A 24,731-nucleotide genomic window follows, 5' to 3' on the forward strand; every position below is an offset into this window, starting at 1 on the left:
CGTTATACTGCCCGGTCAGGCACTCGTAAGCTTCTGGTGTAAATCACTTTAAGGTCTCTGTGGCCGTTTGCCTGCTGCGTGTTTCTACCTGCTTCGGCGGGTTTAACATTGATGCTACCGCTGGCTATTCCCATTGCAGTGCTCAGGTTCTAGCTCTTGCCTTTAGGCTCTTGGCACCGGCTCCTTCAGCCTGCCTTCTATAGGCTAGTCTGTTAGACTCTGGTTGCATCTCTTGGCACCGGCTCCTTCAGCCTGCCTTCTATAGGCCAGTCTGTTAGGCTCTGGTTGCATCTCTTCTGGTTCTTTTTTTAACTTGAGTCGGTGTGCTGATTGTGTGCCATTAAGCGAAGAGTGGTCCTTCTTTCTTTCTTTCTCTTTCTTTGCTCTGGTATTTGGCTTAGGCCGTTCTACCTGCCCTTTTTAATACTGGTATGGTGTTGCGCCATTCTGGCATTTTTAGGATATTTGCCATCCCATTATTTCTGCTCTTCTGAGCTGCTTGGGTTGCTGTCGGGCTGTTCCACCACAGCCTAGCCCCCCCTTTAGTCGTCACTCTGTTGCCGGATTAGATGCTTGGCGCTGTCTGTTGATCTGTCGCAGACCCACCTCCCCTTTGGGATATGGCTGTGGTATCTATTCTAAGTTAAGGAATCTGTGGCTAGAAGTCTCTATCAGATGTATGAGTTACTTCCCTTCGGTAACGATGTATCTGGTAGAGACGTTGTCTAGCTGCAGATTCCTCAACGCCCACCCAGACTCCCCGTTCTGCGAGGGCCTTGCCAAGTAGGGTTCTCCGCTGGCACCCCTGTTACAGTTGGCATTTGTTTTTTCTCTCATGGATGCTCACATTGTTGCGCCCCTTTGAAATTTGCCATAATGCCACTGACTCTCTCTCAGGGGTTCTGTCAAAATAATACTGTTGCCTCCCTCTCAACGGTTTCTTAACCGTAAAATGAGGCCTTATCGATTGTCCTTCACCAGGAGATTCCTCTTCATTTTCTTCTTCTCCTGCTGTCTTTCTACCTTCTCTGTTGGCTCAAGTTCTGGTCTCCTCTACGGTAGTCTACTTTGGGGCTCTACTTGCCTCTGTCTCAGACCTCTGTTACTACAGGGGCAGTGCCGGACTTTTCATTCCTGCGGTGGACTGTTGTTCTTTCTGTGCTCCGTTCTTGCCGGACGGCACAGTTCTGCATGGTACTCACAGTCTATTTTTGTCTGTTAATCTGCATGGTACTAACAGTCTCTTTCTGTCTGAGATGTTCTTCCCTTCTAACACTAGGGAAGGATCTTCGCTTAGCTTGCGAGGTTCTTTCTCACAGCTTTTCCACCTATATGTAGGTGGTGTCTAATTATGTCTTTTAAAATGGTGTCTGCACCATCCTCCTTATTTATTCATGGATTTTCATCCATCGCACACTGTTTCCATACTATCACAGTTTTTTTATTGGTTGCTCCACGCTGTGTCGTGGAAAAGTTTCTCCGAAGAAAACTGATGTCAGCGTGCCGGCAGGGACTTGTATGACCTCGCTGACATCAAGTACGTGGACGACGTCAGGGCAGGGTCGTGTGGCGCCGTCTCCCGGCGCGCAGAGGTGCTGCTGCAAAGTTTTTTCTAGATCCAGTCTGACGCCTGGGGATATTCTAAGTTAAGGAATCTGCGGCTAGACAACGTCTCTACCAGATACATCGTTACCAAAGGTAAGTAACTCATACTGTTGGATGTTCTCTTGTCTATTTTTTCTTTGGCCCAGTAAAGCCGTGTGTAGGGCACAAATAAAAGTTATTTGTTGGCCCTTTCATCCTTTTTACATTAACTGAATGACCTGTCCGTGCTTAAATCACTTGTTGTGATGCAGTTTATTATAGGTTTGACCCATGTTTCACCTCACACCATTTGTGATGCCACAGTGGGGAATTAACCAGGTGTTGACATTTCTCAGGTGTATGGCTTTCGAGCCGATGCACAGCTGCTTCTTGTGTTCCCTGACCTTATAGACTGTCTTCCTCATGATCACATCAGTTCATCACATGACTTAACTTCAGGCACTGTTGGTGCATCTACTCTACACCACCTTTTTTCCAGACCAACTGGTGCTGAGGACTTGGGCGGCCTCTTTGCCAAAGTTGTACCTTCTTTCAACGTTGGTCAAAACATCACCTTACCGGAAACGGCATACCGAGTGGGCGTGAGTTTCTGAACCACGTTGACTAAACGTGCCCATTCGATGCCGCCAACCAATGGTGCCAGTCTTGAATAATATTTAGATTGGCTACCGCACCTACGGACACCACACACCACTGGTGCCAACAGACTGGTAATATCTAGGTTATCGCACCTCATTACCAGCCACTTAGTGTAGATTCCAACGTTCATTTTTTGGTCCTGAAGAATTGCCGCCTGATCCTCTTTGAGACAACCTAGGCAAGAAACATGTTGACCACATGAAGCTCAGAGCAACTGCCTATAACATCACTATAGACAGTCACCATCACTCCTTTTAATTAGGGTGGGAGACAGGATTATTAAATTAGTTGCCCTGATCCTCCCTTTTCCTGTTTTATCTCACCTGGTCCTTTTTAGTAACCACAACACTACACTTCTCCACTTTAGGTCCCCTCACACACACTCACCATGCGGCAAGGATAAAAGATCTCCGCTAAAGAGCCCCCACTGAGGGTGCCCGTCGGGTATTGCAGCGCCGACCCGACGAGGAGCATGCCCAATGATGAAGCATGACACCCAGCGGGCTGGGTGTGTGAGGGCACTAAATCCGAAAGGAGGAATTCCCCATCCTCCTTCTGGGTAAGCCAGTCATATGCACTTAGTTCTTCAGTCACTTTTAGCCTCTTTAGGAACTGCATACTCCTTCTTTGTTACTAGTATTAGGGCACGTATGCTGGACCTTTAAAAAGCCCCTTTGTCTCTCCTTGTTGTTAACAAAACATCCCTCTCCCAGCTTTCTTTGCCCTTCCTCAACACTCAAAAGAGGAGAGGCTCTATACATTGGTCCCCAAAAGAACTTTAAGCTTTTACATCAGTCTTACCAAGGTCCATCAGGTGGGCAACCAACTTTTTGTGGGGTTCCCGGGTGAAAAAAGGGAAAGCGGTGCAGAAGACTCTGTAGAGGTGACTAGTCCTCGGCATTAAGATCTATCGCGCAGTGGCTAAAAAGCAGCCTCTGGAAGAACTGAGAGTCCATCCCACCAGGGCTAAGGGATCTAAGTGCCTGTCCTTGACATCTGCCAGGCTGGAGGTGGACATCGGTGTGCAAATTCATGAACCCCTACAACCTTAACAGCCAGATCCAATGTAAAGGACATTTTGCTGCCCACTCAGGCCTGCAGAATAATTTGGTCTTAGTCCACTAAACAGACCCTCTGCCTTTGGGACGTACTGCTTTGGTGTAGATTCTAAAGGTGAGGTATCTGCAGTTAGAAGTATCCATCAGAAGAACAAGTCACTTACCACCGTTCCCAGTGTAGCAGCAGCAGTAATCGATTGGCGCCGCTTTTACCTCGACCAAGGCCGCAATTGGTTTCTGCTGTACTGCCGCCTTCTCCTATGGACCCATTAGCATCCCTCCTCCTCAAGGCAGATTACATACCATACATTCATTGTTTGGAATGGATTCTGATCATGAGTATGAAATTGTGCAGCGCCACCGACCCACCTCTGCCAGCCCTACATTTTTTTCTCATTACCCATCTCATGAGAATTTGGTGTTGTAGGCTTCCACCAGTCGATGAACCCAGATACTTTTCCAACTACTCTCCCATATAGGGTGTTCAAGAGAGCGGATACCTAGTTTGGCCCTCAGATCATTCAATGGCAGTTGCCTGCTGGACCGCTATTCCCAAGCTCTCTCGGATTCAGTGACACAAGTCCTCCCCAGTGTCCCAGAAGACCTTCTCCCTCACCTAACTCAAGCCATGCAGGACAGGTGCAACACTGCCAAAGCCATTGGCACTAGTGTTGCCATTTGTCACTATGCTTTGCTGTGTTCGACAGGTTTTTCAAGTGATGTCCAGTTGTCCCATGTAGTCATGCCCCATTGATGAAACTCACCCCTTTGGGACAAGGCACATTCCACTATGGAGTGTGTTAAAGTGAGCAGGGTCACAGCGTGCCCCCTCAGCTTATCTGCCCCACCTCACCAGCCACATCAGCCCTACCATTCCTTTTGTGGTTTCTGCAGAGGTGCCCAATACCAAGAGCCCTTTCATGACCGAGGCCATGGCATCCATAGGCTCGCTGTCAGGGACACCATGCCAGCTAACCCACTGACCGTACCTCCTTCACCAACATTCACCTTACATCCCCTTTAGCATGTTCTTAGTGGAGCATAGCCCCCCCATTGGTGGCAGGATTCCACGATTTGTACAGGGCTGATGGGCCATAATATCAAGCAGGCGGGTCTCGCAAATTGTCCGGAGTGAGCACGCCCTACTTTTCATGGCCACTCTGACGCACCTTTCCCCATCACCAGAATTCCTAATGGAGGTCTACCTATCCGTCTTATGGCAGGAAGTGCAAGCCTTTTTGCCAAAGGGGCTATTGAGAGGGGGCATGCGCCAGAAATGGGTCGATGCTCTTACTCCTGCTACTTTCTAGCGCCGAAGAACGACAGGGGGCTTAAACTTGCACCCCCCTCAACGCCTTCACCCTTGCCCAGGTCTGATCTGCCCTCGACCCTGGAGACCGTATGGTGGCATTTAATCTACAGGACGCCTATTTTCATAAACCTGCCCAGCAGCGTACCTGCAGTTCTTGGTGTGACAGGAGCATTGTTCGTTTGCTGAGTTCCTTGTTGGTCTCATGAGTGTCGCTCGGATGTTCACGAAAGTGATCGCAGTGGTAGCAGCACACCCTCTGAGGTCAGGGGTCTTAGCCTTCCCTTACTTCGACGAAAACTTCGTCACAATGGTGAACCTCCAGTCATCTTTGGGGCTCTCTGTTAAGATGTGAAAGTAACACCCGACTTCTAAGATGATCCCCTTCATCTAAGCCTTTCTGCACATGGTTCGGTTTTGTGCTTTTCCCCCGGTAATAAAGTCCAGGACATTCAGGCTATGATCCTGATTTTTCAGCCTAAATTCTTGATTCCAGTCAGGTCAACTTTTGAGACTGCTGGGACTGATGACCTCCTCGAGCAAGCCAGGTTGTATATACAGGCATTGCAGTAGGATCTGAAATCTCAGTAGACTCAAAATAAAGGGGAACAACCATAAACAGTTTTTGACATAGACTGCAAATAATCTGCAGTGGTGGCTACTAAACTGCAATTGGGTGAGAGGCAGGCCCTCTCCTTACCCCACCAAGAGGTGACAGTGGTGACGGATGTATCACTGATAAGTTGGGGAAGCTACCTTTTAGAGGTGGAGATCAGTGGCCTCTGGTCTCCAGTGGCATCTCTGCTTCAGATCAGCCTTCTGGAGCTGAAAGCCATCCACTTGGCGTTGAAAGCCTCCCTTCCTTCCATCAAGGGGAGGTTGGTACAGGTGCTCATGGACAACACCTCTGCCATGTGGTACTGCAACAAATAGCGCAGGATGGGGTCAGGGACCTTGTGTCAGGAGGCTTTGCCCCTCTGAAAATGGTTGAACTACCAAGGAATCGGCCTGGTGGAGAAAGCCCCAGTCAGAATCATTGAATGCCAGGTGGACGGGTACATCACGACCATGTAGTATTAGAACAAGCAGGGCAGGATGGTATTCAGAGCTCTTGGACATGAGTATCTGTCCTCCGATCAAGCTACCCGAGCAATGGAGCAGGGCCCTGCACCTGGGCCTTTGCAATCTCCATCTTTTGCCAAATATTATGATACCATTCCACATTGGTCAAAATATGAACTTACCGGTGTTCTTTGCTCCTCCTTACCCCTCTAAGGAGGAGGAGAGACTCCATCATTTGGACCCCAAAATGGCACTGAGCTTTTAAACTGTTTATACCAGAGAACACCTGGCAGATGATGAGCTCTTTAGGAGGTTTGCCTGACCGAAAAAAGGCAAGCCCGTGCAGGGAAAGATAATTTCCCGCTGGATCATCCTCTGCATTAAGATCTTCTATGCATTGGCCAAAAAGCAGCCTCCAAAAGGGCTGCAAGATCATTCCACCAGAGTCAAAGCTGCTATCACTGTGTTGGCATGCCAAGTTCCTGTCCTGGACATTTGTGAGGTATATGAACGTCACTCTCTGCGTTCATTTGGCACTGCTGCCTGGATAGCCAGGTTGAGTTAGAGGGGCATATCACCCCGATCGGTCCTACAGGAATTTTTGGTTTGAACCCATCCACAGGCATGCCTCCAAATAGGTACTGCGTTGTTATCTGTAGAATAGGTGATAAATCTCTATCAGAAGAACAAGTTACTTACCTTCAGTAACAGTCTTTCTGGTAGAAACTCCATCTGACTACAGATTCCTCACCTTTCAGATATTACCCAGGCATTAGACTGGATCTGGAAACATTTCAGCAGTACCTGTGCACACTCGTAGCTTGCGGCATGCAGCTTTATGCTAATGTCATTCCTCTCGAGAAATGACATGTGAAGCTTACATAAGGGCCACTCCTACTCGCTGTACCTTTTCATGGCTGTTCACACTCCCAGGCAAAGAGCCTCAACAAAAAATTGGTTTTTGCCAGTGGGCAGATTCTTAACCTTGGGATCTTATGGACGATGAGAGGATCGGTGAGGAATCTGGTGTTAGATAGAGTCTCTACTGGAAAGAGCATTACCGGAGGTAAGTAACATGTTGTCTTAGTAGCTCTAGTGTGTTAAATGACTGCTGTAAGGGCTGGTGCATTACCTAAAACCTGGTGGTTATCAGTCTCATATAATTTTCCCACAGCCTCTGTAGAGGTCTATGCTTCCAAAGTAGAGCGGTGGCAATTGGGATTTGGTGTCACAAAGTCAATGTGGCTGATGAAGGCAAGGGCCTGGAATCCCTGTGAGTGGAAAGAGGGAGGAGTCGTGATGGGAAAGACATGGGAGCAGATTACATGACCCCCAAACATGGAGTGACATTCCAAATGTTGCGCACCACCCTTCCGCTATGGAAGCAGACCTGCAGACCAACCTCAGGTTTGTAAATAAAGCCCTCAATGTCATTCCAACTAGACTAACAAAGCTCCCTGCCAATCCTTTACCTGTATATGATCTTAAATTATTCTCTTGGAGAAAAAATTCTGGTTCTTCATTAACTCAGCAAAAGTCAGTGAATATCTTGTTCGTTCTGCCTCAGGACAACAGGCAGTTTTTATCAGGGACAGTTCTGTTGTTTATTTCTGTACATGTTTCATCAATCCGGTCATCTCAGACCTTTATATCGATCAGGATAGTACTTAGATTTATTTTAAAGAATCCTTAAACATCTACACTGAATGCACTTGGGAGAACAGGTTTTCTTTAAAGTTGTTAATTGTCTACAATGATCGTGTTTCACCCAACCCACTTTATTCTGCTTTGATTGTGTTAAATTTTCATTTCCAACGGGGTTCAGAGTGTAATTGATTGTTTCTAAGCATGTCACTCTCTAATTTAAGACTTGTATCTATTAGAGATACTTTCAAGCAGCTTCACAGATTATTTCCCCAGGCCTTCCCTGGATAACGCTTCACATTTTATAATACAATACTTTTATGGTAAACTATTGATAGGGCAGGTGAGTACAAGTCAAAATTAGAATAGCTCTCTATAACAAGTTCTCTGCATTGGAAAACTCAACATGTGACATAGTGAAAGGGAAAATCAAATATTGAACAGAATAATTTTCTCCATTCAGTGGCTAGATGGCATTGCTGCATTGGTCATTTCACCATCTTTGAAATCCTCTAAATCTTTTTTATGTGACGGATGTCACTATGGAAATTTTTTAATCTTGCATAAGTTAAGGCAGTTTTCATAGCTCATTCAACCATCTTTGAAGTTTTCTTTTTATTTTGGCCAGCATCACCATGGAAAGTGTAATGTGTTCTAAATATCAACCCTTGTAAGACAGTGGCCACCAGAAATGCAGCTCTCAGAGCTTGGGTTGTGCAGCATAGGCACAGGCCTAGAAATGGGGTTTAGGGGATGGAATGACACATCTTCATGGGTATAGATGTGAAATATTTTCAGCTTAACAAGGCGCCATAACAACGACTAGGAAAGTGGGTTATAGCCCTCTTATCGCTTTAAACCTGTGATCACCAGTGTTTACCCAACCACCTGGAAACTTTTCCCTATGAGTGATACTTTGAGCACAGGTGTTCAATTTGGCAAAACGGTTCAAAACAGCTGGTTTTCTTGAAGCTTTCTTTCACTTCTTTGACTGCTCTGTAAATTCTATTATACATATTCTTTAGTACCCACATGTTGAGACTTTGAAGAAGCAGTCACATAAGAACAAAAGAGATATCCCTTTGTAGACATCTAGGCTGAACAACTAAAAAGGATTTCCACTGATTTCTGATATGGGTGTCTTATCCATTAGAGTATGACATGCAGATAAATAAAGGGAATTCTACTAGTTAATTAAGACTGCCATCTGAAACCATTAAAGATCAGAAACTGACCAATCGTCAGATCCAACTCAATTGTTTTCCATAGCAGTATATCTCTAAAACCCATTCTGCCAGCAAATGAGTCCTGTTGCATGAGCAGTAATTTCCACCAGGGTTCACAGTTTGAGTATACTGTTTACATGGGATCTTACACATCGCCAGTGGCAAACTTTGATATCTTTTTCAGCTGTGATTGTATTTTAAACTAGCCATGTCATTTATATATTAACTGAGGGCAGAGAATTGCATGGGGAGGGAACTGGACCACTCTAAAATGCAACCTTTCACTTTTCAATCAGATATGCTCATGGCCGGTGTCATTAAATGTTTCTGGCACTTCTCTCTTCCTACAGGGACATGCTGGTGAAACGGGTTCAGGAGGCCGAGATGGTCAGAAAGGAGAAAAGGTATGTGCTGAAATAGTTTTGCAACATAAGGAAGAGGTTGTGTCATTTGTACTTGTGGGCATCTTTTTGACATTGTAGAGACCCCTGTTTTCCTACATCCAGTTCCTCTATTCCCATGCCTAGGGAACTGCAGAACGTCCTAGCCATGATGACTAAATGAGTCACAGGTAGTGCGTTCAGAATGTTTTCTCCTCATCTGCATGCCCAAGCATAAGTTTAATTTTTCTGCAGGATTTTGATGACTAGAATAGAAACACAGCGGTGGCATTGTTGCTTCTGCCTGCTTGAGCCATCTGTCACAGATCTTACAGCAAGCATGTCTTTACTTTAAGGACTACATGATTGCCAATGCCTTATATTTACTTTAGCATGCCACAGTGCCCTTGTCCTATGGAGTGCCATTTCTAACCTTTTACACAATGGGCGGGTTAGAGGTCATTTACCTGGACCTTCTTCCTCCCAAAATTACCAATCACAGATCAAAAAGTTCTGGCTGCTTATAGTTGTGTTACTTTTCCATGTGCAGTATTATCTCTGGGAACTGAAAGGCCCTCACCCACAGCAAAATGTGGCATGCTTCATCATCAGGCTTCCTGGACCCTACCTGCCCAGCCGCCGCGCAAGCTTCCCAGCTCCTGCATGGCTGAGGACACCGTACCCACAGACCCAAATGGTTCAGGTTGCCAGAGGTCGGGCCAGTCTACCACCCTCTGGCTGCCGCAGCCTCCAAACCTCTTTAGTATCACTCTGACCATCATGGGCACCCAATGGAAGGCAAGATACACTATCACCTGCACCACTGGAGGTTGATAATAACATCAATTCTCCAGATTGTCCGAAGGGGCTGCTCCCTCCCCTTCATGACTACTCCTCTATCCATGCCACCTACTTGCGACAGGCTGATGGAGGACTATCTCCTTACTTTTACTGGAAGTGGCGGCTCTCTGGCCTAGGAAGCCATAGAGAGGGTGTCCTCACCAGAAGTAGATCATGGGTGCCTGTCTTACCCTATCTCAATGACTGGCTGTTGAAGGCGGGCTCGTCCCAAGCAATTGTCTCCCACCTCCAGACTACGGCGGACTTCCTGCACTCTCTGGTGTTCACTATCAATCTGAGCTGTTCTGGACACAATGCAGTTTTGGGCTTATCCTCCCAAATGGTGGTTTCAGGATATTCAGGCTATGATGGATGTATCTGAAAGAAACACGTTAGTTAGATTCCTCACCTTAGATTCCTCACCTTAGAATATCCCCAGGCGTCAGGCTGGATCAGGAAAGATTTTTCGTCAGCAATAACCTTGCGCGTTGCTAGACATCGTCTGCAGCTCCGCGTCCGTCGTCGTGCGCCGGGATGACGTCGTCGGAGTACCTAGACGCTGCCCACGCGCACTGACGTCAGTTCTTCTTTTTTCCGCGCCAGACAGTGCCGATCCGGGAAGAGCATACCCTTTTAGTCAATTTTTGATTAAACTTTTTGGACTCTTTTGGTCTAATTTCGGCGACTCGACTCTGGTGCCGGTAGGATGCCTGGTTTCAAACCTTGTGACTCCTGTCATGACTGATGTCGGTTACGGACCACCACCACCGGTGCCTTTACTGTCTTGGGGCCGACCATGATGCCGAGTCGTGCCTCGACTGCCGGTCCTTGACTTCGAAGGCTAGGCGGGAGTGGTCCCGCAAGCTCCTCGAGCTCCGGCAGTCGGCTCCGCGCCGTTCACGGTCCCGGTCGAGGAGGAGGTCAAGGGACCAGTCGCGGAGCCGCAGCCATTACCACTACTCGTCGGGTTCCAAGTCTTTGGGTAAGTCGAAGCATAGTAAGAAGTCCAAGAGGCGACATAACTCTTCGGGCTCCCCTCGCCAGTCGCGCGACTCGGATGAGGGTCCGGGTGGTACCACCCTCGCAGCTCCGTCGGAGCCGCAGGAGCCGCGTCCGTCCCCATACCCGCCGGTCCCTGTGACTGACGCGACTCTGGAGGAAATCCGTGCCTTCCTCTCGGCCATGACGGGCCTGGCTCCACCGTCGACGCCTGCCGGCGCGGCTTCGGGCCCCGCGGGCTCGACTGGGAGGCCTAGTGAGCCGGCGGCTCTGGCCTCGGCGCCGTCGATGACTCCGGTCCCGATGCCGCAGGTCCCCGCGGGATCCAGGCCTGGATCTCAGTGTGTGCCGGTCGACCTCACGGCCTCTCCGCTGGCGCAGACTCCGGTGCCACCCCTGGCGCCGCCTTCAGACAACGCCGTTCCCCGGTTCAGTCCCGGTCCGGTGCCGGTGCGGCGCTGTCTGGCGCCGCACCCGACGCCGATGGGTGACCATTTCATCTTCCGCCCGGCTCCGATCATTCCACCTGTCTACCAGGAATCGGATGACGGTGACGACTGGGAGGGGTCTGATGACCCTCTGGCCTGCCAGGGACTGGGCAGACGAGCTGGGGGATGCCAGTGGCCTTGACACCTCCCCTGACACTGGCTTCATCTCGCCTCCGACCGTGGCTTCGGAGGAAGGTGCTACCTTTTCTGTGGCGCTGCGTAAGGCGGCCGTAGCCCTGGGGCTGGAGCTAGGGCTGGAGCTACCTACTGTGGCCGTGAGGACTAACCTCCTCACTGAAGTGCTCCAACCGTCAGCAAGCTCCTCGGAGCCTCTGCTGCCGTTTAGCGAAGCACTGATGGACGTTCTGAAGGGCACCTGGTCCAAGCCCTCCACAGTACCTCCTGTGGACCGGAACGTGGCCCGGCGCCACCGCCCTGCACCGGGCGACCCCAGTTTTCTGTCCCATCACCCCACGCCCGAGAGCCTGGTTATCCAGGCCTCTACTTCTCAGACCTCCTTCCCGTCCGCTCCCCCGGATCGGGAATCCAAGAGACTAGAACAGTTTGGTAAGAAGCTGTTCTCCTACCTTAGTTTGGGTCTGCGGTCTGTTAACACCGCTTGTCTCTTGGACCGTTACTCCCACTCCCTGTGGGATACGGTGGAGGACGTGCTGCCCCAGTGTCCGGGGAGGCCTGGACACGGCTCACCTAGGCTCTTGCCGAGGGGCGGGATGCAGCGCGGTATGCCAGCTGATGTGGGTTGGACACGACGGACTCGCTAGGCAGGGCAATGTCAACCATGGTGGCGCTTCGTCGTCACGCCTGGCTGCGGTCCACGAGTTTTTCCGGGGATGTCCAGAGCACCCTCATGGACATGCCCTTTGATGGCAGTCGCCTCTTTGGCAACAAAGCGGACAGTGCACTGGTGCGCTTTAAGGACTCCAGGGCTACGGCCAAGTCCTTGGGCCTCTCGGCCCCGTGCCCGCAAACTTCCGCTTTTCGCCTCTTTCGTGGCCAAGGAAGGGGCGCCCCCTCACGTCCACCTAGCCACAGGCCGCAGAACCGATCTCCACGCGGACGTGGATTCCGCCGATGCGGTACAGGTGGTCAACGTGCCAGTCCATCCATATCCACCCCAGCAGCATCCGCCTCAAAGCCCTCCTAGTCCGTGCTTTCAGGCCCATTCCACGCTAGTGGGAGGCAGAGTTCGCCATCACCTGCTCCACTGGCGTTCCATCACGTCGGACAGGTGGGTGCTGCAAATCGTCCGAAGGGGCTACTCCCTCCCCTTCGAGACGACCCCTCCAGCCATGCCACCGCAGTACCACCGCATGTCGTGGGATCACTTGAATCTTCTACAGGAGGAAGTTGCAGCCCTCTTGGCCAAGGGGGCCATTGAGCGCATTCCTGGTCCAGAAGTAGGCCGTGGTTGTTATTCCCACCATTTTCTGGTTCCCAAGAAGGGCCCTATCTTGGACCTCAGGAGCGTCAACGCCTTCCTCCGGAAGGAGAGGTTTAAGATGCTCACCTTAGCTCAGGTTCTGGCTGCCCTAGACCCTGCAGATTGGATGGTAGCGTTGGACTTGCAGGACGCTTATTTCCACATCCCCGTCCTGCTGGCCCACCGGCGTTACCTGCGGTTCACGGTGGGCCAGGAGCATTTTCAGTTTACCGTGCTCCCCTTCGGCCTCACCAGTGCCCCTCGGGTGTTCACGAAAGTGATGGCGGTGGTCGCAGCTCATCTGCGCAGATCGGGGGTTCCAGTCTTCCCCTATCTCGACGACTGGTTGTTGAAGGCGAGCTCGCCCCAGCAAGTCGTCTCCCACCTCCAGACTACGGCCGACCTCCTGCATTTGCTGGGGTTCTCCATCAATGTGCCGAAGTCGCATCTGAGTCCCTCCCAGACGCTCCTCTTCATCGGAGCGGTTCTGGACTCTGCGCAGTTCCGGGCTTATCCTCCGGAACAGCGTGTCCGGGATATTCAGGCTCTGATTCCCATCTTTCGGCCTCTATCCCGGGTTTCGGTCAGGTTGGTGCTGCGGCTTCTGGGTCTGATGGCCTCCTGCATCACGCCAGATGGCGAATGCGGGCTCTGCAGTGGGACCTGAAGTTTCAGTGGGCCCAGCATCGAGGCAACCTGTCCGACCATGTCTTGATCTCGGAGGGCACTGCAAGACAGTTGCAGTGGTGGCTCACGGACCGCGATTGGGTCAGTGGCAGATCCCTCTCCCTACCCCAACCCGAGCACGTAGTAGTGACAGATGCGTCCCTCCTGGGATGGGGAGCCCACATGGTAGAGGCGGAGAGAAGAGGACTCTTGTCTCCGGCGGAGTCTCGGCTCCATATCAACCTTTTGGAGCTGAGAGCGATCCGACTTGCACTGAAGGCATTCCTTCCCTCTGTCTGGGGAAGTGTAGTGCAGGTGTTCACGGACAACACCACCGCCATGTGGTATTGCAACAAACAGGGCGGGTGGGGTCGTGGACCCTTTGTCAGGAGGCTCTGCACCTCTGGACATGGCTGGAACATCAGGGCATCACCCTGGTGGTTCAACATCTGGCGGGCTCTCTGAACGCCAGAGCAGACGAACTCAGCCACCGGTGCATGATGGATCACTAATGGCATCTAAACTCGGACGTGGCGCAAGGCCTCTTTCGGCAGTGGGGAGAGCCTTGGTTAGATCTATTCGCCACCGAAGAGAACGCGCAATGTCATCAGTTCTGCGCGTTGGAGTTTCCAAGGCGGCACTCGCTCGGGGACGCCTTTCGTCGTGAGTGGAGTTGCGGTCTGTTGTACACCTTTCCGCTTATACCACTTCTGCCCAGAGTGCTGAAGAAGATCAGGCGTGACCGGGCCCAAGTCATCTTGGTGGCTCCAGATTGGGCAAGAAGGTACTGGTATCCCGAGCTACTCAGTCTGTCGATCGATCCCCCGATACGACTGCCTCTTCAGGAGGACCTTCTGTCGCAGCAGCAGGGAACGGTCCTCCACCCGAACTTGTCCAGCCTCCACCTCCATGTGTGGAGATTGAGCAGCGACAGTTGATGCCATTTGACTTGCCTCCTGAAGTCTGTGATGTTATTCTGGCAGCCAGGCGTCCCTCCATAAAATCGGTATACGCCTGCAGGTGGAACACATTTGTGGCATGGTGCACAGCAAAGGGTGTGGATCCCCTTTCCGCCCCTCTTTCTGAGGTTCTCCTCTTTCTTCTTTCCATGGCCCAGCAGGGCTCTGCTCTGGGCACTCTTAAAGGTTCTCTTTCAGCTATCTCTGCTTTCCTACGGCTTCCTGATCAGCCTTCTCTTTTCAAATCCCCTGTTGTTTCTCGCTTCTTTAAGGGCATTACTCACATGTTTCCTCCTGTCCCTTTCGTAATGCCACAGTGGGATTTGAATCTTGTATTGACGTATCTGATGTGTGCCCCCTTTGAGCCACTTCATAATTGTCCTCTTCGTCTGTTGACCCTAAAGACTGCTTTCCTGGTGGCCATCACCTCTGCTAGAAGGTTGAGTGAGCTCCAGGCTCTCTCTTCAAAGCCTCCTTTTCTTTCTGTCCATCCGGACAAGGTTGTTCTCAGGACTCGTCCTTCCTTTCTCCCTAAGGTGGTGACTGTTTTTCACATCGGGCAGTCTGTTACGTTGCCCACCTTCTTTTCGCCTCCGCATCCTTCAAAAGAGGAAGAGAGGCTCCACCGCCTGGACCCTAAATGGGCGCTGTCCTTTAATTTGGACCACACCATGCAGTTCCGGATGGACGACCAACTCTTTGTTGGCTACGTGGGCACTAAGAAGGGGCGGGCGGTGCACAAACGAACCATCTCTCGGTGAGTCATTTTGTGTATCAAAGCTTGTTACTCCTTAGCTAAAAAGGAACCTCCTGTAGGGCTGAGGGCCCATTCCACTCGGGCCACAGCGGCGTCAACTACCCTGGGACGGGGAGTCCCTTTGCAGGACATCTGTCAGGCAGCAACGTGGGCCTCGCTGCACACGTTTGCCAAACACATTGCCTGGACAGCCAAGTCCGGAGAGACGGCTTCTTTGGCCGTTCTGTTCTCCAGGACTTTCTGGTGTGATCTTGGTTCGCAGACCCACCACCGGGATTGGTATTGCTGGGGTATCTATTCTAAGGTGAGGAATCTAACTAACGTGTTTCTTTCAGATGAACAAGTTACTTACTTTCGGTAACGATATATCTGTAAGGAACATTAGTTAGTTAGGTCTCTCACCGACCCACCCATCCTCCCCGTTCTGCGAACCGATATCTAGGGTTGAGGTTATCCGTTTCAGGGCCCTAGACTTTTTTTTTGGCACCAGTGTCGGTCTCTTGCATGGCTCTGCGTTCCTGGCACGGAAAGCTGTGTACAAGAACAGACGTCAGCGCGCGAGGTCGGCGTCTAAGTACTCCGACGACGTCATCCTGGCGCACGACGCCGACGACGGACGCGGAGCCGTAGACGACGCCTAGCGACGCGCAAGGGTATTGCTGACGAAAAATCTTTCCGGATCCAGCCTGACGCCTGGGGATATTCTAAGGTGAGGAAACTAAAGTGAGAAATCTAACTAACTAATGTTTCTTACAGATAGATCGTTACCGAAGGTAAGTAACTTGTTCTTCAGCTGCTGTCCTGGATTTCGGTGCGACTGACTGAAGGAGGCTGGGTTGGTATATTGTTGTGTAGTTCCTATAAATCTATATAGGATCTGCGCTTTTAGACAACATACACTGTGGGATTGACACCCCCACCGGGTATGTTAGCCTGTTACACCAGCTAGCTCACAGTGCCACTGTAAACTCCGCTTTCCAAGGAGAGAATAGTTCTTGGCAACTATTGAACATGACAACCCTGTCCCATCAGGGATCGTGTAAACAGTCAGTACTTCTCGCTCAGTCACTCGTGCTCACTTTGTCTCAGAGAGAGATACACAGAATAAACGGTGGGGATGTTTTCAATGAGCATTTATTGAACCAGCGTCATTCTAGTGTAAAATAGGTGTGCTGAAACAACCATAAGACAGAAACAGAAATAAATGATTATAAGCTCCAATAGAGTAAGCAGATGGTAGATTCCTACCATAGTGCCAAAACAATGAATACAGGCAGGTATATAAATACATGACAATAATAATGCATTTTCCTACGATGCAACCCTAACTACATGTACCTATGTGTACTTAGCATGTATGTAGGTGTAAAGCCAAGATTCTCCCTAGGATGAAGCCAACCCCGTTACCTGAAGTGAGAGACTGGGGGACCCCGTCTTGGTCTGGAGATGGACACCGCGCGAGGGATGTCAGACCATTGCGAGCTGGAGTGTCTGCTTGCATGGGAGTCTTTCTCCTCTGCCTGCCTCAGCAAAGATATGGTGTTTATATACTCAAAAAGGTACACTCAGGGGTTCTACCTTGCTGTATCATGTCGGTCGAGAATGACGAGAGGGATGACCCTTATACACAGTTATAATGCAGAAGATGTTAGTCCTTCTGCTATTCCGAGAATCCTCATGCATAATAAATTAGGCTAGTTTTCGGAGAAAACCACACAACATTTATGCAGCACCTTAACTAGGTAAAAGGTCAATACCAAAAACCGTTATGTAGTGTAATGGCAGGAGAAATATAGGTAAAAGTTTGGGTGATCAACTAAGCCTAAATTAGGGTACATTTACGAATCATAACACCCACTCCTCATCCGACCGGACAACATACTAAAAAAAGGAAATGTCCTTTTAATTTAAGCAAAAAAAAACATTTAAAAATATTTTCTAAAAAGTTAATAAAAATGCTAAAAAAAAGTCCTTTATATATGTTAAAAGCTCTAAAGGTCCATTAAAATATGTTCATATATATATATGGTTCAAGCAACTGAGAGTGTCTGAAAGCCATGGTGCTAAGCAAGAGAAAAGTAATAGACAATTTATTTATTTTAAATTCCAATTTTCGTTGTTTTGGAAAAAGGGGGAATTCTTCCCAGCGAACGGAGAGCCAAATGTTTATATGTCCTGTGTGGGGGACGCACATCACTGTTGCTTGCCATCGCAGACGACGGTCCCTGTAACACCTCACAGATCAGATCAATCGAGCAAAGATGATCTTCAGTTCGCACAGCCGATGCTGAGGAAGCCTTTGAAATATCCAGAGCCTGTGTGCCTATAGCAGAGCCGGTATCCGATCCAACAGGAGCTAATACATCCCGTGGTGGCTCTAAGAATGCTGACATCAACATGGGAATACGCTGGGACACTGCAGTACATGGACCTTTAACAGGTCCAGTAATACATCCACGTCCAGTGGCGCAACCGATGGAAGTGTTAGACAGAGGTCCAACACGCATTCTTGTCCACAAAACAAGAAGCGGAGAACAGGCAAAACAGTCAATCTAGACTGGTCGGAATGATAGGAACCAAGACTCGCTTAGCTCCCGAAGGTGAGGTATGCCCAGATGGAGTATCATGCGATCACAGATATGGCGCTTGAAGAATGTTTTTTCCATCTCTTTGGTGACTGGGATGTCTATTACGGTGCGGAAAAATTAAAACCAGGATTACCACTTCCAGTAGCAGGATTAGCGGGAACCCTCCAATAATGCTTCCAAATACGGAGTGTATAAAGACTGGAATCACTCCAAAGACTGTTTGAAAAGTGCTTAACAGTCCAAAACCTATGGTCTTAAATAGGTGTACTATACCCTTCGTATCAGACATGTTAAAGATACGCTGTACCATTTCTCCGAAATGGAAAGGGCAAGTAGTTCGTACATGTGCCTGTATCTCAGCTGAGGACCTTGCAACCTGGAGAACAAAAGTCTCTCTGGCTGAGGTTAAGGACACATCTTTCTGTAAAAGCATGGCTTTCATTTTGCTTAGAGTATCAAACCATATAAAGGAAACATTCAACGAAGGCCATAATGGCACCTCCCTGACGGTGTGGGTCGATGGAAACAATATTTGCATACAACAAGTAACCTTGGAACTTACAGTGACAAGATATGCGATGCCTGGAAGCATCCCGCAACAACCTTGATCATTCAGCATCAAGTGACTCCTGTTTGAGAGCAGCCTGAACACTGGATTAATCACCGCAGCTGGTGACCCTTTCAAATGACCGGAGAAGTTTGCAACTGAACCATTACAGGCCCCGTGAAGCATAATATCCTGGCAAATGAGGAATCCACTCAATAAATTCTCGCAGTCTGTACCTCTGAGAAACACTTCAGTGTCCCCATTCCCGCATCTAAATCTATACGGTAATTCCCAAGATTCATGTATGAATTCTCTACCCAGTGCTTCATACATGCCTACCTGGTGGTGTTCTAGGCAATATTGAAACTGGAAAGTCGTTACTGGTAATGTTATGTGACCATGAATTAACCATTCTGTGGACGGTGACTCTGCCACGGTGAAAGGTAATTGGTTCAATTTTTCAATATGCAGCTTTGTATATTTTGCATCTCTCTGTGCCATTGTTGTTTGTTTGTTAGACAAATTATTTTCAGAGAACAGAGTCTTACTGTTGATATATCGCTAAGGCATATAACCAGAATGCGAAGATTGTAGCATCCAGCTTAACGACATAATAGAACGTAAGTGTGATTGCCCATGTTGTAGGATGGACAGATCTTGCTCTAGTATATCTATAGCAGAAGATACAATATTGTCCAGTGAATAAATCCTATCTATTTTACAAAGTTTCTCTGCATCTTCCTGTTGAGAGATTTTCCAAATTTCATTTTAAGTGGCATATAAGAAGCGTTTTTTACAATGTGGCTTACGGGGACCTAGCAAAACAAAACTTAAATCCATGTCTTCTGAAAGTAAGGACAAGTGTTGTTTCACCTGAGACAGTGTTGAGGTTCTTAGCCAATCTAGTCATAACTTCCCAACACTGTATGATGTCACCACTCCCGGATGTTGTCTTTGTACATAGCGTAAGTCAGGCCTATGGCTACTAAGCCCTTCAGTGGTACCCTTGAATCTTGACTGACACCTATTTGTGACGATAGTCCAAACTAACCATCCCTTCCAACTGGGGTCTGTCGAATTGTGCGAAATGCCCTGTGTGAAGTCATCTCGGGCCAGATGCATCAACATTGAATTTTGCGAGTCCATAATAGCGAATTTTACTGATTCGGTATTATGGAATCGCAAAATGCAATGTATGTAGGTTTTGCAAAAAAAATTGGGATTCCTACATATTCCTTAAAAGTGAATCGCAAATTGCGATTTGCTATTAAGGAATGCCTTCCCATTCAGGAATGAGTGGGAAGACATTCGCAATTTGCCATTACCAAATTGGTAATCGCAAATTTCGAATGCAATTACAAGGGTGATAGGGGGCCAAAAGGCCAGCCTGATGTACCCCAATAAAGGTAAGTGTGCACATGTGGCACACATACATGCCCTAAGGGCATTTGTGTGCCCCAAATGGCACTTAGAAAAACGCAAAAATTTACATTTTCCCAGGAATTTGCAAATTACCACCAACTTGACGTTGGTGGCAATTTGCGATTCCTTAAAGCAAGGTCGCAATTTTTAACTGCTTCCTGCAATGCATTTAGGGAATCACAAATTGCGATTCCCTAAATACATTAGCTAAATAGGTAATCGCAAAAGTCTACGAGGCTGCAGCGGGCGGCGAGGTCATTGTCATCATCGAGCGCTCCACAGTCGACGGATACGTTGTCGTCGACGAAGGTACAGTCACCGGCGTCGATGAAGTCTTTACCGTCGATGACACCACAAATGTCGACCGACGCAACCGTCAACGTAATCGTTAACGAAGATTGTATCTGCAAAGCTTATTTCTCCAAAAAAGACATTGGCAATGGAAATTACACCAGAAAACACCTTACCCAGTAAAATTACACCTCTTACCCACTCTCCTTTTAGAGGAGGGAGATTCTGAGGAAGAGGAAGGTCCCTTTGGGGACGCGAATAGCCCGTCAGAGTTGCACGTTAAGTGCCAACCAGATGATGAAGACCAGCAATACTCTAGTCAAGCTTATTTTACCTAATCTGAACAACATCAGCAGTATCATGAAGAAATGGTCACAATGCCGCCTGCATTGCTATCTGATCTACAATTTATGCTACAAGACTATCGGCAGCACTTCCCACCTTCAGAGCCGGCTATTACAACTCCACCTCCTCAGGTGACATCGCAAGCACGAATGAATGCTCCTACCGTACTTTCAGTACCGAATACTCCACAATCTGTTCCTCTCCAGGAACTGGTCTCTTCGGATGATGCAGGGCACCCGGACTTGTGTGAGGGAGAACTTCGTGATACAGCCTGGGATTGGAACGAATACAGGATGTCTTCACCTGCCTCACCAACACCTCCTCTGGTAGATTCCCCACCAGAGGATATTGGGAGATTACGCAATTTGTTGGAGCGTGCAGCGAAAGGTTTGCTGTACCAATGCCCTCCAAGCAAGCTGACTACTTCTTACATGATTTCAAAGAGCCATTTCTGTCCGAACTATTCCCTTAATTGATTACATATGGGAGGAGGATATTTGAATAATGAAAAACCCAGCCTCTTCGCCAGCTATGCTCCTACGTCTGGATATAAAATATAAAATCACAGATGACGCCCCAGCGTGCCACAAAAGGGCACCCAAAACCGGACACCGTGGTGATGCAAGCCGCTCAAAAAATCCTGCGGCACCTCTTTCTGCGCCTCCAGATAGAGATGGCAGATATCTAGATTCTATTGGAAAAAGATTCTCGGCAATGTCAGCTCTAATAGTAAAGACAGCAAACTCCTTGGCGATCTTAGGATGCTATGATCGCCAGGTGTGGTCAGACATTGCTTCTTATATTGACCAACTGCCGGAAAAGGTTAAGGAGGAGGCAATAAAGATATTGCATGAAGGAGAGTGAGCATCCAATGAAATAATAGATTCAGCCATGGATGTTGCTATAACAGGTTTTTGACAACTGGCTGGAGCAGCAGTCCTGCGAAGACAGGGATGGCTTAAGGCCACCTCACTTCATCCTGAGGTTCAGGACAAAATCTTGGATCTTCCGTATGATGGAGAAACTCTTTTTGGCAGCCATGTACAGGAAGCCCTAAAAGCCATCAAGGCGGACACAGATACTGCCAAGTCTATGTGGACAAGTGTGGGTGAGCTGGTCGTAGCTCGATCGGAGGCCTGAAATGAGAAGCCGGGAGGAATTGTAAGGACCGCGGTGGCAGTGCCGATTTGACCAGGGCGGTGTGGATTCAGTCCAGAGCTCGGTGGCTTCAATAGAAGACCTCTATTCAAGCCACCAAGCTCCGGACTGAATCCTTCTTGGAGCATTCCCAATAACCCGGGCACCCGTGTCATGCACTTCCACCGTGGTCCTTACAATTCCTCCCGGCCTCTCATTTCAGGCCTCTGATCGAGCTAAGACCAGCTCACCCACACTTACCCTTGATGGGCACTTCCACCCCATTCCGTTCCCGCCTTTCTAATCAGGCACCATATACTTCAGGCTTGTATTAAATTGTTCTGATGATGATCCTAGTATTGTGTTAAAGGATCGAAACGTCGTCGACTTGCTGGAACACCTTGCACATAAATCTATTTGATATTTAAGTTCAACGGTTGCCGTCTTTATGCTTGTCCTAACCATTTGCATTATATACAAGCTTTTCTTGTCTTGCCTGAATGTTTTGTTTAAATGTATATGTTTTGTAACTATGTAGGACGCAGGACTGTGTCCCACTTTATTGTTGTGTGTTAGGATTCTTACTTGATCATTCATTAAAATGTACTGTCCGGCTGGACAGTAGTAATATAGTACTGATTCTAGTCTATATTGATTGCATACCTACTCTAGCTCCTTAACAAGGACCACTGTTCACTCAAAATCAATTCCAACAAAGACAGCCACCTCAAACATCCTATCTTAGAGCGAATAGAGGAAAGAAATCGCGGGCCGGCAAAGTTACTAGCCGCCGACAGTGATATACCTCAGGCTCCTGCTCCAACTATAATTTCCCCAGGCTCAATTCAGTTGTTTCAGTCTCATCCTACCCACCTGGGAGGTAATATTTCCTACTTCCTCCACCAGTGGCAAAACGTTACTACAGACATTGGGTTCTATGCCTCGTACAATTTGGACACACTCTAGAATGTATCCAAAAACAGCCTACTACCCTTCCGCAAGCCTCCCACCACAAGCATCTCAAGGCTCTTCAGCAAGAGGTCAAGAACATGCTGTTCAAAGGGGCGATAGACAAGGTCCCATTTTAAAGCAGGGGCAGAAGTTTCTACTCCTATTTCTTCTTAATCAGAAAGAAGTTAAGGCAGTTGCGACCAATTTTGGACCTCCAAAACCTCAATCTGTATTTGAAAAAACAATCTTTCAGAATGATAACATTACAAGAGGTACTGAAGCTCCTAAACCAGCAAGAGTTCATGACAACATTAGACCTCCAAGATGCCTATTTCCATATCCCTCTTCACCCAAAACACAGAAAATACCTGAGATTTGTGGTAGCCAGATACCACTAACAATTCAGAGTGCTCCAGTTTGGTCGCAAGTCTGCACCCAGGATTTTTACAAAGTGCCTGGTCGCAGCATTTCTCAGACAGCAGCAACATCAAGTCTTCCCATATCTGGACGACTGGCTCATCAATGTTCCGTCCGTGCAAGAAGCGAGAGCGTCCACAAAGGCCTGCACAACTCTTTTCAGGAAATTGGGTCTTACTATCAATCATCAGAAATCCAAGCAGAATCCGTCACACAAGATTGTCTTCCTTGGAGCGCAACTGGACACGGTCTGTTTAAAAGCATATCCTGCAGAGGAACATCAGCGGCCGTTTCTCATATTAGCAAATTCCATCAAAAGAAGAAAGTCTCTTTCGGCCCGACTTTTCAAAGGAATGATGTCATCATGCATACCACTCATCCCGTTCAGTCGTCTCAGGATGCGCCCATATCAGGAGGAGCTGTACAAGCAGAGGGTGAAGTCAGAAGGCTCCTTCAACGACATCGTCAGAGTAACTCGACATATGGTGAAGTCCCTGGAGTGGTGGATAGACAAAAAACATCTATCGTTAGGGATGTCCTTGCAACAAGAGGCCGTACCGTTAGTGATCACAACAGATGCGTCTTTAGAAAGATGGGGCGCTTACCTCCAAGAGCTCCAAGTAAGTGTCGAGTGGCACGAGGCTCAAACTCAATCCCACATAAATTTACTAGAGCTGAAGGCGGTGCATCTAGCCTTTTCTTCCCAGGATAAGGGATTCATCAGTGCAAGTCCGGACGGACAATACCACAACGATGCACTATATAAATAAGCAAGGTGGCACAAAATCTCGCCATCTCTCCAGGGAAGCTCAAAGGTTGTGGGAATGGGCCATAGATCACAGAATCTGCCTCCGAGCAGAACATGTTCCAGGACATCAGAACACGATTGTGGACACACTGAGCAGACTTACAACATTGTGTCATGAATGGGAGCTGCACCACCAAACCGTGAGGAACATATTCCTGCGCTGGGGCACACCATACTTGGACTTGTTCGCAACTCCCCAAAACCGCAAATGCCGGTACAATGCAAGTTGGCATCCCTAACAGGGGTCATGGGGGCATGTCTTTTCAATTGCATGATCCGGTATCTTTGCTTACGCTTTTCCTCCCATTCCTCTTCTTCCAAGAGTCCTGAGAAAGATGAAGATCGAACCATGCAAACTGATCCTCATTACTCCGGCATGGCCACGTCATCACTGGTACACAGAACAGCTTCTTCTATTGCAGGTCTCACACTTCAGACTTCCAGTGTTTCACGGTCTTCTGACCATGAACCAGGGGCAGATAATACACCCGGACCTCAGGAACCTCCATTTGTCAGCTTAGTTCCTGAATACAATGAGCTCAGGCACCAAACATTTCCAACGAGTGCGGAGATATCCTAGCCAAAGCTAGGGCGGACAATACCAACAAAATGTACCGCCTCAAATGGAAGCGTGTCTGCATCAGGTGCCATCGAGAGGGTTTACATCCACTATCCTCCTCTCCAGAGCAGATTTTACCTTACCTCTTACTACTAGCAAAATCAGGCTTGGCGCATAGCTCAATAAAGGTTCACTTAGTGGCCATTTCTCGTTACAGAAAATCATTGTCATCTACACCTTTGTGGTCGTCTAGAGTAATTGAAGAGTTCCTCAAAGGGTTCTTTCAAGTGTTCCCTCCTATGAGACCTCCACCACCAGCCTGGCAATTGAATACGGTTCTTTCACAGTTAATGAAACCCCCTTTCGAACCAATTCACACAGCGGAAATCAAGTTCCTTTCCTGGAAGTTGGCTTTAGTACTTGCCTTGACCTCAGGCAGACGAGTCAGTGAGATTCAGGCTTTTGTAATAGAGGATCCCTTCTTGCAATTTAAGACAGATGGAATTCTGCTCCGCACGAATCGAAAATTAATTCCCATTGTTCCATCTGACTTCCACCTTAACAAACCAGTGGTACTAAAGACTTTCTTCCTG

The 24,731-nt window shown here is 48.4% G+C and overlaps 1 protein-coding gene across 4 annotated transcripts in view; it reads left to right on the top strand.

The window, feature by feature from the left end:
- The window catches only part of LOC146868589 (uncharacterized), a 1,503,661-nt gene that overhangs the window by 1,097,689 nt on the left and 381,241 nt on the right, over positions 1–24,731 (top strand). For all 4 annotated transcript variants that reach the window (XM_085611695.1, XM_085611716.1, XM_085611705.1 and 1 more), the window contains one exon: positions 8,894–8,947. In XM_085611695.1, the coding sequence (XP_085467821.1) occupies positions 8,894–8,947 (54 nt within the window). The remainder of the gene's footprint in view (positions 1–8,893; positions 8,948–24,731) is intronic.

This window comes from Triturus cristatus, chromosome 1_2 (genome assembly GCF_964204655.1).
Source record: "Triturus cristatus chromosome 1_2, aTriCri1.1, whole genome shotgun sequence".
In the NCBI taxonomy this organism is placed as follows: Eukaryota; Metazoa; Chordata; class Amphibia; order Caudata; family Salamandridae; genus Triturus; species Triturus cristatus.